Here is a 17177-nt window from a genome sequence, read left to right on the forward strand (position 1 = left end):
GCCACGTGCGGCAGCCCCGGCCACGTGCGACAGCGTGGTACTCGTGGGACGCAGCGGAAGAAAGTCACATTAACTGCGCGTCCTAAAACCGCCGGCTTAGGCCAGGAATTGCTGCCCACCAGGTAGTGTTAAATCCTGCAAAGAAACAAGCCCAGTTATCCGCCATGGAATACTACTTTACCACAACCAGCTGCGGGTGGGGGTGGGGGGAGTTAGAATTCAGAAAGTGTGTATTTGGCAATACAAAGCCAGCCATTCTTGAGAACAAAGGATCTAACTCTATAATAATCTCAGTACTAACAATTGAAGTGCTCATCTCTCCAAATAAAAATGGTAATGGTGGGGTAATGTCCTGAGTAAACAAATTCACTTAACTTTAAATAGCATTTTATGCATTTGTAAATACACTCCTTGAAGCCAAGATTTTTCTCAGGGCAACCTACTCAAGGTGAGATGAGAACTGAGGTGCCTGTGAAGAGGCAATCAGGAGAATCCAGGCACAATCCTATGTGCCTGATCAACCAGCTGCTGAAATTGTAGACCTTAAATGAGAAATAAACCTCACATGAGATGGGATAGAATTCTACGGTAACCATAAGGATAAAACTCCCCATCCGATCAATAAACGAGAATATAACAGGAGTTGTGCTGACAAAAAGAGAGGTACATTAAAAAAAAAAAAAAAGGAAATGGTTGGGAGGAAGGGATATGATGTTTCAGTCCTTTCTCACGGTCAAAGAAAAAATGAGTACACTTTAGGTTTTCTTAGAAATTAAAATGAATAAAAAGACCCAACAAAGCAGCACTAATATAGAGATTTTATTTCAATTGTATTGAGTTTTTACAGCACATTGCATGTTTGTCACAACGCAACTGCACAGTTTGGATTTTTGGCCACATCATGTCACTTACACCCACAAGAGCTCTGAAAGGAGTATTTGATGAATATATCTGAGCCGACAGCCCAGAGTCTCTCTCCAAGGCCATGCAGTATGTTCACTGATGGATAGTCCCTCAAAACAGCCATACAAAATAGACAGGTACAGTCCCCTCAAACGTTACCAATCTTACTCCCCCTGAAAATGGGTGGAGTAAAGTGCAATGAAAGTCAAGTTAATTAAAAAGCCACTCACTACTGGCAGTAAATTTTAATGATTGAGAAAATGCTTAGAAGAATTTTATGTGTCAGAGACAAGGGATAGTTTGTTTCTCTTTCAGTGATCTCAGGAATTTCCCAGACAAAATCTCCATTATTCAACTCCATTTAAACGAAAAACAGTTCTGCTAGACTGACCTAAATCCGCCAAAACTTTTTAGGTTACATCCATGGCAAGTATAATAGCACAGATGCTTCTCTGTAGGATTGAAAAGGTCAGGACAAATACAATTCTTGTTCTAAATGAAGATCCTAGTTATTTTTGAATAAAAATTTTTTTTTTCTAGGAAGCAACATGAAAGTAGCAGTTAGATAGCTACCATAGTAGTTTAAAAAAGGATAAGCCTAAGTGTAATTTGCCTTTTATACACCAACAAATTAAAGAAAATACATAAAAGAAATCCTAGTGGCTTCATTATAGGTCAAGGAGACTGTATCTGTCCTAAGCACAGTACATGGCTATATTACTGTATCTTTTGGTTAAGTGCCACTGGTACATATTAAGATGAAAAAAAAAGATGTTTGGCCCAAATGGACACATTTTTCTCTCCCAATTTTGGTATCAAGGCTTTATTCTCTTCTGTTTGGGTTCCATTGTTAAGTGCACAGAAATAGACAGCAGCATTTGTACTGAAACCCTCACACGCCAAACAGCATATTCTAGGAGGTAAAAACCAAACACTAAATTCTACCCTCAAGGTGTCAAGTGTTCAGGATAAGAAGCAGTGTGACCCAGAGGAGGCAGCAGCCAAGGGAAAGACAACATGAGGGAAGTGGGTATGGAACAACAACCAAAAAAAACCATGGTTTTATTTTCATGCCAGGAGAGGATCAAGGTGTAGCTCCTGTGTTAGCACCAGGACGACTAGGAAAAGTCAGGCGCAAAGGGTAGGGCACAATCAGCAAGTATTTCACAAAGATAATTTCTGCTTTTCCCTTCTCATTCTTCACAGTGCATACCTCAAGAGCTGTCACTGAGTAATACAGATTACTGCCTTCACAGCTCAAAATAACTGATTTTTGTCAGGACTGAATATCAGCAGAGTTTTCCTCTGCTCCCAAAAATGTCTCATTCCCTAGAACTGTTCCCCTAAACTGACAATGGCCGATGAGCCAAGTGAAAAATACAGCAAAACCTCCACTTGATGAATCAGTCTTTAAAACCAAACTCCACGGAAAGACAGAACTAATGCAACTAGAGGGAGTGCCTCTAAAGACTGAGCCTTCATGCACAGACACAGAGCACAGAGGTACAGGGTATAGTTCGTTTCAAATAGGATAGGAATTCCTATCTTATATACTATAATCTGCTTTTTTCAAGGTGGAGGAGAGATGGATCTGGTTATCACTTGGAGTTTGGTTATACATATGCCTTTCTATTGCTGTTTGGGGCATACATCACCAGGCAGTATCTATGAAATCATTATCATGTGACCCCCCAGGAGAAAAACGCTGGAGTCACCAACTCAACATTAAGCTTCCAGACTCTGAGTCTGGATCAGGACCATTACCCCAAGGTGAGGGTCTCACCCGTAGAGGACCTCCTATCAAATTGGAATTCCTCTGCTCCAGTCTCGTGATACCGAGATTTTCTCAAGATGGTATCTTTGAGCTCTGTGATTTCATGAGCCATACCAAAAAACCTTCAAAACTACACCTGAAGCAGATTCTCCCTTCAAACCTGCTATAATTGGACAGGTCATTTCCTCTGGCATTCAACTGGAAGCTGTAGCAATGGGTTTCTTCAGATGTTGGCTCATGAGCTCCCTGGCACGAGATACTTGGATGTGTTCGTAACATGAGTTACAGACGAGAACTGGGTCATAGAGTTGTTGATCAGGAATGGGCAACTTCAGGTGGCAGCAGGCAGCACAAAATACATTCCCACAATTTCTGCCAAAGCACAAAGAGGGAAGAGTTCAGCAGAAATGCCAATATACTGAGAATGAATGATACTCTAAGCCTTACGTGAGTAAAGAAAAAAATTGGGAGCAAACAAAAATAGTTCCTATGAAGATGTCTCCATTTTCATATAGATTCAATTTTGTTCGTATGTAGGTATCTCGCTGCTTTTTGAGCCATACCAAATCATATTAAACATCTTACCTGCAATGATGTCTTCGTTTGGCCAACCAGAATTCACAGTCACAGTTATAGCAATGTGATGCCATATGGTCTGGAACCCAGCGAGTCACCTAACAGAAGGGACAAGGGAAAATTCCAGGTCCTTATCAACAAAGTGGAAGAGCAACCCTGCAACAAGGAGAGCATCCCAGGAGAAAACAAGGCCTGTCTTTATAGTTAGCCCTTACTAGCCTAAAATGAAGACACTCGACTAGAGGAGAGCTCAGTTTACAGCACATCACTTATCTCTGAGAAATATGAGAACTCACTGGCTTGCATAAGTACCCACTACATATTTGCCTAGACATACCTCAGTCTCTTTCTTATCAACAGGTTCCCAGCTTGCTTCTGAAAGGCAGTCTTCACTGTGATCAGAGCCAAAATCTTCTGTATCACTGCCATCTGACTCCTTCAAACACGTCTGAAGAAAAGGCGAAGACATCAACATCATCTTCATCTTCTCTAACATTTATTGTTTACTGTACATCACGTACTGTTCTAAGTGCATTACACGTGAGAATTTCTCGAATTCCTCACAACAATCTTGCGATGTATACTATTATTATCCAAATAAGGAAATAACACCCCAGAGAAAGTTAAGAGCTGATAGGTAGTAAACCTAGGATTTGAACCTAATGGTTTGGCTTTAGACCCATGTTCTTAACCAATATCCTATAACACAGTGTGGGAAGAATATTTCTTTTGTTACATTTAAACCTGGGGTTCGCAAACTATAGACCACAGGCCAAATCTAGCCTACTGCCTGTTTTTGTAAATCAGGTTTTATTGGAAGACAGCCGCACTCATTTATTTTCATATTGACTACAGCTGCTTCTGCCAAGTAGCTGCGACGATATGTCCCACAAAGCCTAAAGCATCTGGCCCTTTATCGAAACAGTTTGCTGACTCCTGGAGAACAGCTTTTGTGACCCTGAATAGTAAGAAATTGTTAGCCCTAACCATTCCATCCCAGCAAATGGACAGCAGGTAAATGGGAATGTCTTAATCAGAAGAAGTAAAGTGCCTATGTAGATGACAAGATATTAATGGGCAAGAAGCTGACTCCTAGAAGCTCCTGGACGACTGCAGTGCCAGAACCTCAGGCCTCCCAACATAGCAAAGTCTAGATGGTCCTCATCATCTCTGACCTGGATTATCCTAAACATCCTAACCAGCCTCTCAACCTGGATTTCAATTGACACACTATACCTAGAGTAGTATTCTTAAAATACAAATCTGATCATGTTACTCACTAGCCAAAAATGTTATTGCCTTGAGGACAGAATCCAAACAATAAGGGAACTCAAGTTGACCTTTCCAGTCCCTGTCTACTTCTCCAATATCATTTCTCACTGTCTCCCTCACAGTTCCAGCACAAGTGTACATGGACACGCACACATACACGCACACACCTTACCCCTCTGTTCAAGCCCTATGAAGTACCTATTGCCTTCATTCTTCTGCAGATGGTACTTCCTTTTCACTGTTTACCTAGCTAAATATGACACGTTCTTCAGCACTCAGCTCAAGCATTATCTCTCAGCTTCTCTGACCTTTTACTCCATCCTAGCCCCCAACATCTGATGCTTCCTTCAAATAGAACACTTAAGAACATCAGTCTAATTGTTTGTTGTGTCTCCCAATAGATTGTGAGTTCTTGAGAACAGGGACTATGTCTTTCATCCAACAGCTCATCTACCAAACAATGGCACACAGCAAGTACCCAATGAATGAATGTTGAATAGATAGAAGGCTAATGGACAGAATAAATGAATGGATGGAAGGAAGTAGGTGAATACTTACAAAATCATCCTCATAGTCCATGGGAGGCTCTTGTGGAGGTGCACAGCAGTGACGGATATCCAGCCTCATCTGCAGCTCACGCACCTGTCGACGTAGCTGCTCCACCTCTTGCTTGTACCCTGCTTCAATTTGCCGTAATCTATGCTGGATCACATCCGTAGGAAAGGGGAGTCCATCATCATCCAGGTAGAGAGGAGGCACTGGAGAAGGGCAGCTCAGTGGAACAGGCTTTGTGCTGGAGACCTGCTTTGGGTAACTGGACACCCATATCCGGTTGTTTTTTCCTCCTGGGCCAGTACAGTGTCCATTGGAATGACTAGAACAAAGAGGTGACTTCACCCCTTCTCTCTGAGCCCACTGGCCAAAGCAGGGCCCCGTTGCCCGCATCTGCTTACTGTTCGACCTCTTGCTACAACAACCATAGGAAAGCAGCCGCCGAGGGGTGGTCTCCCCACTTGGGAATGAAGTCACCATCCCCTGGAAGCTGTCCCAGTTGGACCCTATAAAGGAGAACTCACTAATCTGGCTCTGAGAAATTGGCCTTCGTGCCAATTCCAACGGCACTTTCCCAAAGCGAAGATTTTCCAGTAACTGCCCGTTCCTATTATTCCCTCTTTTGCCAGTGTCTTCCTCTCCATGAATCAGATCTGGTACAGAACTGGGCTGTTCCTGGTGGGAGATACTTGCCACAGATCCCGGGGGATCTTGGTTGAGAAAGTCAGCAGTTGGATCTGGAGGAGTGTGGCAGGTAGCACTTGGTGGGTTGCAAAGGGTGCCCAGACTGTGACTTGGAGCAGATCTGGAGGACACACCTAGCCCAGAGTCTAGCTGGGCCTGCTTGGGGGCACCTGTGGGAGGCTCCTGGGAAGACTCAGAAAAATCACAAATTCCATCACACTTGTTGGAAATAACGTTAGAGAGCACACTGACAGCTGCTTTTTCAGGAAAATGTTCAGGTGGCTCCTCTGTGCCATCTAAAGTCCTACCCAACTCATCCTGGGCAGGAAGGTCTGAGGCTGGTACTTTAGTCTCTTCCAGGACTTTGATCTCAGGATCAGAGGTGTGGCTCTTCATTTCCTGGGGCACTGTGGCATTAAGCGGTTTGTAGCTTGGAGAGCAGCTTTTGTGACTCTTGAAAGGTTTATTGCTCAAGTAGTCTTTCTGGCTGCTGGATAGAGGGGGAGGAAGACCCATTTCTCCTACAGTCTGCTGAGGACCTTCTACCCCAGATTCCACGAAGGCTGTCTCTGATCCCTCAGGATTGCTATGCCAGGGTTCCAGGCCTACTCTGGCCTCCTGACAGTGGTTATTCAGGTTGGGGTCACTGGATGTGCGCGTCAGGGGGCTGCTTGTATCACAGGCAGAAAGAAGATCATCCATAGATCTGGTTTTAGGTAATCTGGAATGACAACACAATGCCTCCAGGTCAGGGAATGGGAGCTACCTCCAATTTACAGAATTAGGTCATCAAAGCCAGAGTTCACAAGAAATAATGACGTTTAAGATTACAAATAACCTATGCTCACTGCAAGAAATTTGCTTTGCCAAAAGTGTAGGCCGTGAACCCTGCCCTCAAGTACTCGGGATCTGTCCTCAGCTTTCATCAGTCTTTGCTCTACACAATCTCCCTGGGCAATCTCAACCTCTCCCACGGTTTTTACTGCCTTCTAGGCTGATACCTTTTAAATCTACTATTTAAGCCAGGACTATACTGAGCCTCAACACTCCAACATGGTGAGACAGAAAGATGGGTTTTGGAGCTAGACAATACTGGCTCTGACACTGATTAGCTATATGACTACACGTTATTTAACCTCTAAGACACCTGGTTTCCTCTATGATAATAAATTAAACCTTGTAGAGATGCTGTGATTCAAAATATAGTCAATCAACCACAAACTTATTAAGACTACACTCACGACTCCTCATTTTTACAACTTTCCTTACTATGTTACCCCTCCATCACAGTAGTAACCAACACAGCTTTTTACAACCATTGCACAACAATGTGCTTCTCTCAGTCCCAAGTTCCTCTGGTATATAGCACTCAAATTGTTCCAGAGGCATTAGTGCACACCAAATTGGTAACAGACATTTTCAAGAATGCAGTTCAAAAGTTCTTGGAGCAACAAAAACTTCAAGGAAATTTGCCAGGAAACAGCGGAGACATCATTGGGCTCCTATTTTTAGATGCCTCAGTCCAGCCCATACAGAAAAATCTCCCAAAGGTAGTTTACAATATAGCTAATTTCTCTAAGTGTTTGGTTTTTGAAACATATTATGTTTTTAAAAGTATGTTTGTGTTTGATTTTACTTTTGTAATCAATTATTTTTTATTTATATTTTTTGTGGTATAAAATTCCAGGAAGGCAGTAACAATGGTTATGATTACAGTCTCTGGAGTCCTATAGCCAGGGCCTGAATTCCAGCTTGGCAACTTTTCAGCCCCTCTCCACCCCTTCTTTTTACTTTTTATTACGGAAGCTTTCAAACATGCAAAAGTAGACAGAAGAATATGAAGAATACCCACATACTCTTTGCCTAGATTCAACAATATCAACAGTCTGCCATCTTCCACAGCTGATTGCTGTGTGCACCAAAGGTTTAATCAATAAAATAATGGTGGTAGAGACAATAATGCCTGAGGAGTCTGGCACAACAAGAGAACTTATCAGCTAGGGTGATCAGGGAAGGCTACACAGAAAGAGTAATATTTGAGCTGGGTATAGAAGAATGTGTTAGACTTTAATGGAAGAAAAGGAAAGAGGGTAGGACGTTTTTGATCTAGGGAAAACCAAAGGTAAGTCAGGTCAGCTGTTAGAGAAACCATTTCTTCTAAGATCTTTACAGCACTTGTTCTTCTAAATCCAACTCTCCATCTTGAACTATCTATAGCCTACTTCCTCTTTACTGTCAACTGATATTTCAATCCTAATCTCGTGTATCTCTTCTTTCTTCCCAAATGAATTTGTCTTCTCAACTTTTCAATGTCTATAGGTGGTACTAATATCCTCCTGGTTTCTAAGCCTGCTACTGACTTTTCTACAATGTTTCTGATTTTAATCCTTGTCTTTTCCAGGGACTCTTCCCTTATATCTGAATTACAACAGTGCTGGCTAGTCTCTGTGCCTCCAACCACCTGGCTCAGAGATTAGTTCTCAAAAAATCCCATTGTCACCAGGTCACAATGACTTCCTACAATGATTTACTACTGACAGCTGAATCAAAATAAACTCCTCAGTGTAATGTTTAAAGCCCTTAATGAACTATCCTATATTTATTTCTTTCTATTTCTCAGAAGAGCTCCTTCCCAACCCCTGCGAGCCCCAAAGAAGTTCTTTTTTAAAAAAACTATCTCTCATGTATCCAATTCCTTTGGACCTCTCTCCACTAACCTCATCACCAAGTTCATAACCCGCTTCATTCCAATCATTCACTTAGGAATTTACTAAAGCACCTATTATGTGCCAGGCCTTGAGCCAGATACTAGGACACAAAAAAGCCATGGTTCCTTCCTGGTCTTCCATGAGAAGTAAATAGTCTGAGTAAATAGTCACCAAATGACCCCTTTCTTACTTTTCATTTCTCTAACAGCTTTGAACTACACAAATTCTTACTTGCTTAGATGCTAACTTAGAACTGTTCTCTAGTTGTCCTATGTCTCATCTTACAGGTTTTTAAAGCATCTTACATAGGATCAATAGCTTCTATTTCTTTGATATAGTCCATAAAACCTAATATAGTACTAGGTAATTTGTAGGTATTAAAGAAACATTTTTTGATGTGAAAAATTAGATACTGATATAAGGCAATGATTATTAAATGGGTCACGGAACTAATTGAGAATTTGATTAAAAGTTATGGCCCCTTTCCCTGGAAAAGTAAACTTATGAATCTATACCCAAATTCTGCATAGTTTGGGGAAGGAGAAAATCACAGAACTCCGAAAGCCTATTTGTGGGTCCCTGACAATGGATTCAGCTCCAAAAACCCTAAAACCAATAATTTAAGGGGTTGGGTTTTTTTGTTTTGCTTTATAATATTCAACCAATTATGTATGTTATACTAACATAAATGCAAAAGTATACATATAAGGTAACACTATTGAACTGTACATTTAAAAATGGTTTAGATGGTAAATATTGTTATATGTATTTTACCACACACGCAAAAGATAAACATAAGGATGTTAACTAAAGCACTCCCTATAATGACAAAAAAAACACCTAAATGACCAATAGAAAACTGGTTATATAAATTCCTAACACGAAGTAGGAAAAACAATTTGCAGAACAGTATACAATATTTGATTGTTTTTGTATTCAAAAAATGTTTCTATATGACGATGTGAGAATGTGAACATATCTAGAAGGACATATACTAATTAGCAGTGGACACCTGTGAGGACAAGGATCAGGAAGAGAAGTTTTTCACTTTCTACTTTTATATTGTTTGACTTTTTCTTTTAAATAAGGGATATGTATTACTTTTATAATTTAATCAACTTCTATTCTACTTCCTCAAAAACATTCAGCCAAAAGATAACTTTAATTTTTCGTCTCTTTTTAAATTTTGGCCTTTCTCTGAGGGAGTAATGTGAAGGCCATCTCCCTCTGGGAGACCATTTCCCTGAAAGTCAGATGCTTCTGGAAATTAATGCTGAACACAGCAAAGGTTACTACTAAGAAAGCAAGCTCTCCATGCCTTCTATCAGTGAACAAAAGACCATTCCCACAAACATTCCTGAAACAGTCCTTTCTGTTCTGTTCTCTCCCCTGCTTGAGTATGTCACACAGGGTGATAGCAATTATGGGAAAGAAGGTAACCAGTCTTATCTTAAGAGAGAACCTTGAAAACGCACTGAGTGCACTTCAGACTAGCTGCAAGTCCTGGGCCAAGCTTCTCCTTCAACTGACTCAAGAAGTTGCTTTTAAATATCTCATGAAAGAACAATAACATTTAGGAAAGATACAAAGCAGTTATTGCCTTCCTAGTGGAGAAAGCAAGACGGGCAATTTTACCTGTCCAGAGAACGGCCAGAGAACTCCTGGCTCTGAGCCACCGGAGAAAGATAAAGATCCATGTTCTCCTCCCCAAGAGTGCATGGAGACGATGCTGGCAAGTAAACAGCAGTCCAGAGGTGCAGGGCCCGGACATGACACACAGGATGCAGGACCTAGGGAAGCAGCTCCATACTAGTATTTCGTGAGATGTTCCAGGTCCCTCTTCCTCCCCTAAGCCTTTGGCCCTATGTTCTCCCCACTGACTCAACCTGTTCTCCCTACAGGTTTCCAAGCAGCACCTAAAAGTTAAGGGTTCAGACTTACCATGTCTGAGCCAGGTGTGTAGAGGAAGTTATGAAAGTTCTTATTGCCAGCTCGCAGGAGGGCCCACACAGAGCAGGTCCGCTTGTAGATGTTGCGCTTCTCTCGCTCACAGGGGTTGTTGGCCAGGAATGTGCCGTAGAGGCAGGAGTACGTGTGCTGTACCAGCTTGACCTACAGGGCCAAGACAGCTTGTACCTGGGGGCTTTGGCACCATCCCCCAACCCTGGTCACAGGCTTTAGGACTTACTAGGAATGCTTCATTAAATTCGAACAGGCAGGGGAACTGCTTGAGCAGCTGATGAACAGAATCAAGCCACTGGAGGAACACAGGGCATTGCTCATTTTGGTCCTCTGCATTCTCTTGGTGGCCACAGCGATCTCCAAATTTATGCCCAAAATCCAGCCAGTCAGACTCTACTAATACTTGGAAGCCCTGCAAAGAAGAGAGAGTTCAAGCATAAAGCCCCTGTGGAAAGGCTAGTGTGCTATTCTCCAGAGGATGCCTGAAGCAGGGAGCTAGCAGCTACAGAGAAGAACAGGACAAAACCCAGAAGAGGACCCAAAGCACCAATGGCCTCTACTAAAAATCCAAGACAGATCCAGAGGGCCAAATATCTTGCCCACCATTCCCTTTCCCTCTGTTCTTTCCCACCCAACTCCTCTTAATACCTCCAATGTCCTGTAATACGGGTCCAGTAGTATTTTGGCCAGGGCTACGATCTGTGGCGTCCGGTCCCAGCCGTCTGAACAATGCACCAGCACAGGCCGGCCTTCCCGATCTACCGTATTAGCCACGAGCACAGCTGCCTTTAGCATCACCGACAAGTGCTGCAGCCATTTGGTGCTCTCCAGCGCCGATAACCAGCTACACAAGAGCAGAAATCAAGTCTGTCACAAAAAGCACTGAGGCTAGAACAGTCTCTCCTCCACCCACGGCCAGCCACAGCTAACAAACTCCGTAGTGAGGCCTGAAGAAAGAGACCCAGCCCATGGCCTTTCTGCCGAGAGATACCTAGCAAGAAGGTAAAGAAGACAGGACCTGAGGCAGACAAGAGACTTTTAAGAACAACAGAACTGGGCAGCATCACATGCACATTTAGCCGCTTTCTTTCCCCAGTTCTCTGTGTTCTTTGAGTAGGACAATTGATCCAAATGAAAGGAACCTAATGTCCTATGGCCGTGCCAAAGTCTTGGCTGAGAAGTAAGGTGTTCTTGGAATTGGCTCACTGCACCCAGGCCCTCAGATCTCCTGTACCTCTACACTTCCCATCTCCCCATCTAATCTTCCAAGAACAAGAAGTACTGCGTAAGGGATGAGACTGGAGAGAGGATGGAATAAAAGCAGGGAACACCTACTTGCTAGGGTCTGGCATCTGGCTACACACAGCACGGAGGTACTGGAAGCTGTTCCTGATAGCATGGATGTTGGCCATTCCCATGAACACGACCTCACAGTTGGGATAGTACTCTGTAGATGTGAAGGAGGAGAGTGGAACCTAAGAGCGTGTCCTGGAAACAGTTGTGCAGGACAAGAGCGGTCCCAGTGGGCAAGGTTTCCCTGGCAGGGTAGAGCACTCTGTCATGAGAACTAAATATATTCTGGAGATCTCACTCACCCTTTTATTTCTGGATACTCAGGTGCCATATACTAATAGTAGCAGTAATAACATAATAATAAATGATAGCCGTAGTACTGCTAGTAATGATGTAGAATAAATTCAAAAAATAGTAGTTGCTTTGTGCCAGTAATTTTATATATGTAACCTCCAATCATCCAACAACTTTGCAAGGTATGTATCATCACCATTTTACAAAAGAGAAAATAAAACTTAGACTGATTAAGGAACTTAATCATAGTCACAGCTAGTAAGTGGCAGAATTCTGACTCCAAGCCAAGTTTGTTTGGCTCTTTCCACTACACAAGCTGCCCCCTCTTCATTAAGGCTACCCAGAGCACAGGCTAGCTGCAGACACTAGGACAACAGCGATACCTTCGCATTCGCAACCTCCACCCTTAGCCCGGTTAGCCACTGCTGCTGTGTAGGATCGAGCATCCAGAATCAGTAGCTTCTGAGGGGCTGCTGTGCTCTCCACTCCAGAGCATGCAGTCAGGGAAGAATCTAAATACACAACAGGGAGAAGATCCTGGGTCGGCCAGCCACCCAGCCTCACCCTACAACTAGAGACCCCTCACACCCCACAGCCTCCCAAAAGGCAGGGACCCAGGCATCTTGTGTGTTGTCATCTTCTTCCCATTCTCTCCCTGAGGACTCCCTGGGAGCCAATGAGGCCAAGGTAAGGGCCCGCTCCCCAGGGGGCCAGCACCACCCACACCTTACCAAAGTCAGTGTCACATGCCTCGCTGGAATCACTATTCCCAGTGCTGAGGGAGCCCCCAGTGGCTCTTGTCCCTGGGTCCAGGGCACAAGCTTTAGCGATGGATGTAACCAAGTACTCATCATCAGCATTGCGCCAGCCCCACCAGCTGATCTCTGGCTGACTGCAGCGGGCGATGGCAGCCCCATTGCGTAGGTGTCTGACAACAGAAAAAAAACGTCATGCCCTTGGCATTTGCAGCCCCCAGAGACCTACCGCTGAAACTCCAAGGGGCCAGACCAAGCTCTCCAAAGCCAACAGGGCCCACCAGTTCATCCCCACCAAGAAAATAGCAACCAAAAGCCCACAGGGGGCTTTGCAGTTTACGAAGTGCTGTCATACACATTTCTCAAATGGGCTCTGTATTCCCAAGGTGACCTTGATACATCAAATCTGCATGGCACCTGCTCCAGGTACAGACACCCAGCGGGAGAACAAGCCTGAGCCCAGAGCATGAACAACTCCAAACCCCAACACCTGTCTCACTCTATTTTAGATACAATGTTCTAGTCAGGGGTTGGCAAACTTTTTCAGTAAAGAACCAAACAATAAATTTTTGGCTTTGCAGGTCACGGCCAGTCTCTGTCACACACTCTTCTTTTTGTTTCTCTTTCTTAAATAACCCTTTAAAGATGTAGAAACCGTTCATAGCTCACAGGCTGCAGGCTAGATTTGGTTCAGAGGCCGTTTTGCCAACCCTTTCTAATGCAGTATTTTACACACACACACACACACACACACACACACACACACACACACACACACACACACACACACACACACACACACACACACACACACACACACACACACACACACCCTCAAAAGAAGTTAAGTGAATAAACTCTCCAAAAGCCTCATCTTTAGGAGAAAAAAAAGAGGCATTTTTTGCTTTAAAATTATTTCATAGCTACTTGCCTACAGGGTGTCAATTCCTAGTCAACCATGTTGCCGCAAACCTCTACTTGTGACTCTTATTGCATAAAAAATACCCTCCTATTTCTCACCCCCAGTGCCTCACCTATACACAACCACGGGGATCCGCTTCCAGGAGCGGAAGGAAGCCACATTCTCCAGCTCTTTATCTGTGATCCACACAGGAACCAGAAGCTTCTGTGGGTAACTGGGACACAATCTGAGAAGAGATCACATGGCGTCACTAAGTTTGATCTAAGATGTAATAACAAGATCCCCAAGGATGGCTTTGTGGAAGGAAGAACCAGGAACGTTCCTCCTGCACAGAGCCAGGAGCTCTGCCCACCATGCCTTACCCATATATGGAGGAGGTCTGGGTGTAGATGTGTCTTTGGTTTCCTACCCTCTGCCCTCTTACTTGTAGTTGCTGTTGATATGAGAGACTCTCCAGACATTCTGCAGGTCAAAGCCCATCCTCGCAAGTTCAGCCTCCTGTCGACATCGTATGTGCTCTCCTGCAACACAGCCCCCATGCCTCTCAGCATCCAAGAATTCCATGTCCAGAGGTATAGGAAGGGTGAAAACCGAGAAATAAGAAGTCACCCAAAGAAAACAGCCTGGTCTCACCTGGCTGACACAGGTGGGTATGCTGGTCTTCCTCGGTCAGCCCCAGGCACCAGGCATGGTAGGCAAAGGCAAAGAGGTCCTCAGGCTTGGCAGGTCTTGCTGTGGCCCGGCTTAGCCGTGAGAGCCACTCTTGGCACTGCTTGAAAGTGGAGAAGTGGCACCTGCCAGGCAAGAAGCCACAGAGTGAAGCAAGAGGCGGGTGTGCACTGGGGCCAAAAGGGTCAAAAACATGGCCACGGAAGAAAGGCTGTGGGGAGAGAAGGCTGCAAAGGAGTAACAGGGACCTTGGGAAGGACCAGGGACACTGGCCAACACTGAAGAGAAGTCGTCTTTGTCATAATTCTCTTCTCAAGAGCTCTTCTCCTTGAGACATACTTGTCTCGTCTAAAAGGGCCCTACCATTTCTCATATCAAATCTAAAGGCCATTGCATGGCCCTGAATGTCACGACTCCTTGTGTTATCTCTCATGCCTCCTTAACACAAACTTTCAGGCAGGAAGTCCTGCTCACCTTATTCCTGTCTCCTTGTTTTTTCACTTCTGCTTGATAATGTCTTCTCTCAGCCTCGCCACATCCTACTGATACTCTGAAGACAGTTTCAGTCCCACCCCATGAAGCCTTCCCAGCCTGCTCCACTCCACAGACCCCTTCCTCTCTTATTCTTAATATACTTGGAGGATTAAATGGTAAGTTTTTCCAAGGTATATTGCCACATGTTAACTCTTCCTTCGGAACTAGACTTTAAGCTCTGAAAGGAAGAGCAATGTGGCCTCTCCTTCTGAATGAATCCCTACAGACTGAGCACACAGCACATTCTAAAATGGGCAGCCTTTATCACTCAGCCATAAGAAGAGATGAAATACTGCCATTTGCGACATGGATGGACCTTGAGATAATCATGCTAAGCGAAATAAGCCAGACAGAAAAAGCTGAAAATCACATGACATCACTTATACGTGGAATATAAACCTAAAAGCAACAAATGAGCAGGACAAGCAGAGACTCATGGACATGGACTATAGACTAGTGGTTACCAGAGGACTATAGAGTAGTGGTTACTAGTGGGGTGGGGAGGAGGGGGAGATAGATAGGGTATAGGTGGGTAGGGGGAGGGTGAAGTGGGTAAAGGGGATCGAATATATGGTAGCTGAAGGAAAATGGACTTTGAGTGGTAAACACACAACAGAATATATAGATGTCAAATGATAATGTACACCTTAAAATTATATAATTGTATTAACCAATGTTACCCCGATAAACTTAATAAAAATAAAAAATAAAATAAACTTAAACATAAAATTAAAAATAAAATATTTGAGGAAAAAAATAAAATAAAATGGTCAGCCTTTTCATAATCCTTGGATTCATCCTAAATTCTTCTTTCTCTCATATCAAATCTGTAAGCAAATTGTGTCATCTCAAAAATTTGACTGCTTTTTGCCATTTTGATTGCTACCACCCTACACAAGCCACCATGATCTCTCATCTGGGTAACTACAATAGCTTCTTAACTAGTCTCCCAACTTCTGCCCTTGCTTTTGTCCCTGTCCCCTTACATCTATACTAATATAGCAGCAAGAGTGATTCTATAAAACATTAATCAGATCATGTCACTCCTTTGCTCAAAACCTTCCAGTAGTTTCTCATTTCCCTTAAAGTAAAAGCCAGTCATATGACAGCCTGACACCCTCCCTTACCTCTCAGGTCTTATATCCCATCTCTCTCACTCATGTGCACTCCACTCCAGCCACGCTAGCCTCCTTGCCATTCTTTCAATATGCCAGGTACAAACCCATCTCAGGACTTTTACACTCACTATTACCTCTGTCTGGCACATTCTTTCTCTAAATACCCACATGGTCACTTTCTTCAGGTCTTGACTCAAGTATCACCTTTTCAGCGCAGGCTTCTCTGATCACTTTGTTTAAAGCTACAACCTTCTCCCCCATAGCATTCCATATCCCTTTCCCTGCTTCATTTTTCACCTTTACACTTAGGATCATTTAACATATTTTACTCGTTTATTATTTATTGCTGACATCTCTCCATTGGAATATAAGTTCCATAAGGGCAGAAAATTTTGTCTATTTGTTCCCTGCTCTATCCCCAGTGCTTAGAATAGTCTGATATAGAGCAGGGTACTCAATAAATGTATGTTAAATAAATGAACCAACAATAATGTGAGTGCTGTATGCCAGATCTCATCTTATATGCTTTCATATACATGATCTCATTTAATCCTTATGATGACCCCATGGGTGAAGCATTATCCCCATTTCTTCAGGTCAAGATACTGTGGGTCAGAAAATTGATTTCTCAATCCAGACAGGGTTTTCACCTTTCCTCCCAAATTGGGAAAGTCAGGCAGTATTTTTCCTTTCTTGCTCCATAGAAACCCTGCAGCAGAGAGGTCTGGGCAAGACCAGGGAAATAGGATCTGAGTGAGGTCCTGTCGTTCTCACCTCACCACTTTGGAGTCCTTGCAGGCAATGTGCAACTGGAACATATCACGGCTCTCCACACTGTCAATCATCCGGAGGGGGACCTTTAAGGGAAGGGCAAACTAAAGCTCAGATCCCCTCTCTCCATATCACTGCTCATTCCCACCCTACCCCAGATGCTGATGTATCAACAGAAGAAAGGAAACCAATATTTACTGAGGGTCTGTTAAGTGCCTGATAACTATGTTGGGTCTTCTATCTATGTGACCCCAATTAATAATCATAAGAACCCTGCAAGGCAGGTATTTTCACTCTATGCTATTAAGAAGGAAATTGAGCCTCAGATGGGTGACTTGACCAAGGTCATGTAGTTGTTAAGTGGCACTCTTCAAACAAGCCACTGTGCCC

General features: G+C 43.5%; 1 protein-coding gene across 3 annotated transcripts in view; it reads right to left on the minus strand.

The window, feature by feature from the left end:
* Window positions 1-800: 800 nt before the first annotated feature.
* The window catches only part of MTMR4 (myotubularin related protein 4), a 21811-nt gene continuing 5434 nt past the window's right edge, over window positions 801-17177 (minus strand). For 2 of the 3 annotated variants that reach the window (XM_006924880.3, XM_006924879.3), the window contains 15 exons: window positions 16791-16873; window positions 14329-14489; window positions 14120-14216; window positions 13808-13921; window positions 12750-12946; window positions 12402-12530; window positions 11767-11878; window positions 11080-11275; window positions 10658-10843; window positions 10411-10581; window positions 10105-10259; window positions 5084-6482; window positions 3591-3701; window positions 3263-3351; window positions 801-3049 (listed from right to left, as the gene is read on the minus strand). In XM_006924880.3, the coding sequence (XP_006924942.1) occupies window positions 2872-3049; window positions 3263-3351; window positions 3591-3701; window positions 5084-6482; window positions 10105-10259; window positions 10411-10581; window positions 10658-10843; window positions 11080-11275; window positions 11767-11878; window positions 12402-12530; window positions 12750-12946; window positions 13808-13921; window positions 14120-14216; window positions 14329-14489; window positions 16791-16873 (3378 nt within the window). In that variant the 3' untranslated portion in view covers window positions 801-2871. The remainder of the gene's footprint in view (window positions 3050-3262; window positions 3352-3590; window positions 3702-5083; window positions 6483-10104; window positions 10260-10410; window positions 10582-10657; window positions 10844-11079; window positions 11276-11766; window positions 11879-12401; window positions 12531-12749; window positions 12947-13807; window positions 13922-14119; window positions 14217-14328; window positions 14490-16790; window positions 16874-17177) is intronic. The other variant, XM_025041635.1, reaches the window with a different exon arrangement.

This window comes from Pteropus alecto, unplaced genomic scaffold (assembly GCF_000325575.1).
Source record: "Pteropus alecto unplaced genomic scaffold, ASM32557v1 scaffold98, whole genome shotgun sequence".
Taxonomy (NCBI): Eukaryota; Metazoa; Chordata; class Mammalia; order Chiroptera; family Pteropodidae; genus Pteropus; species Pteropus alecto.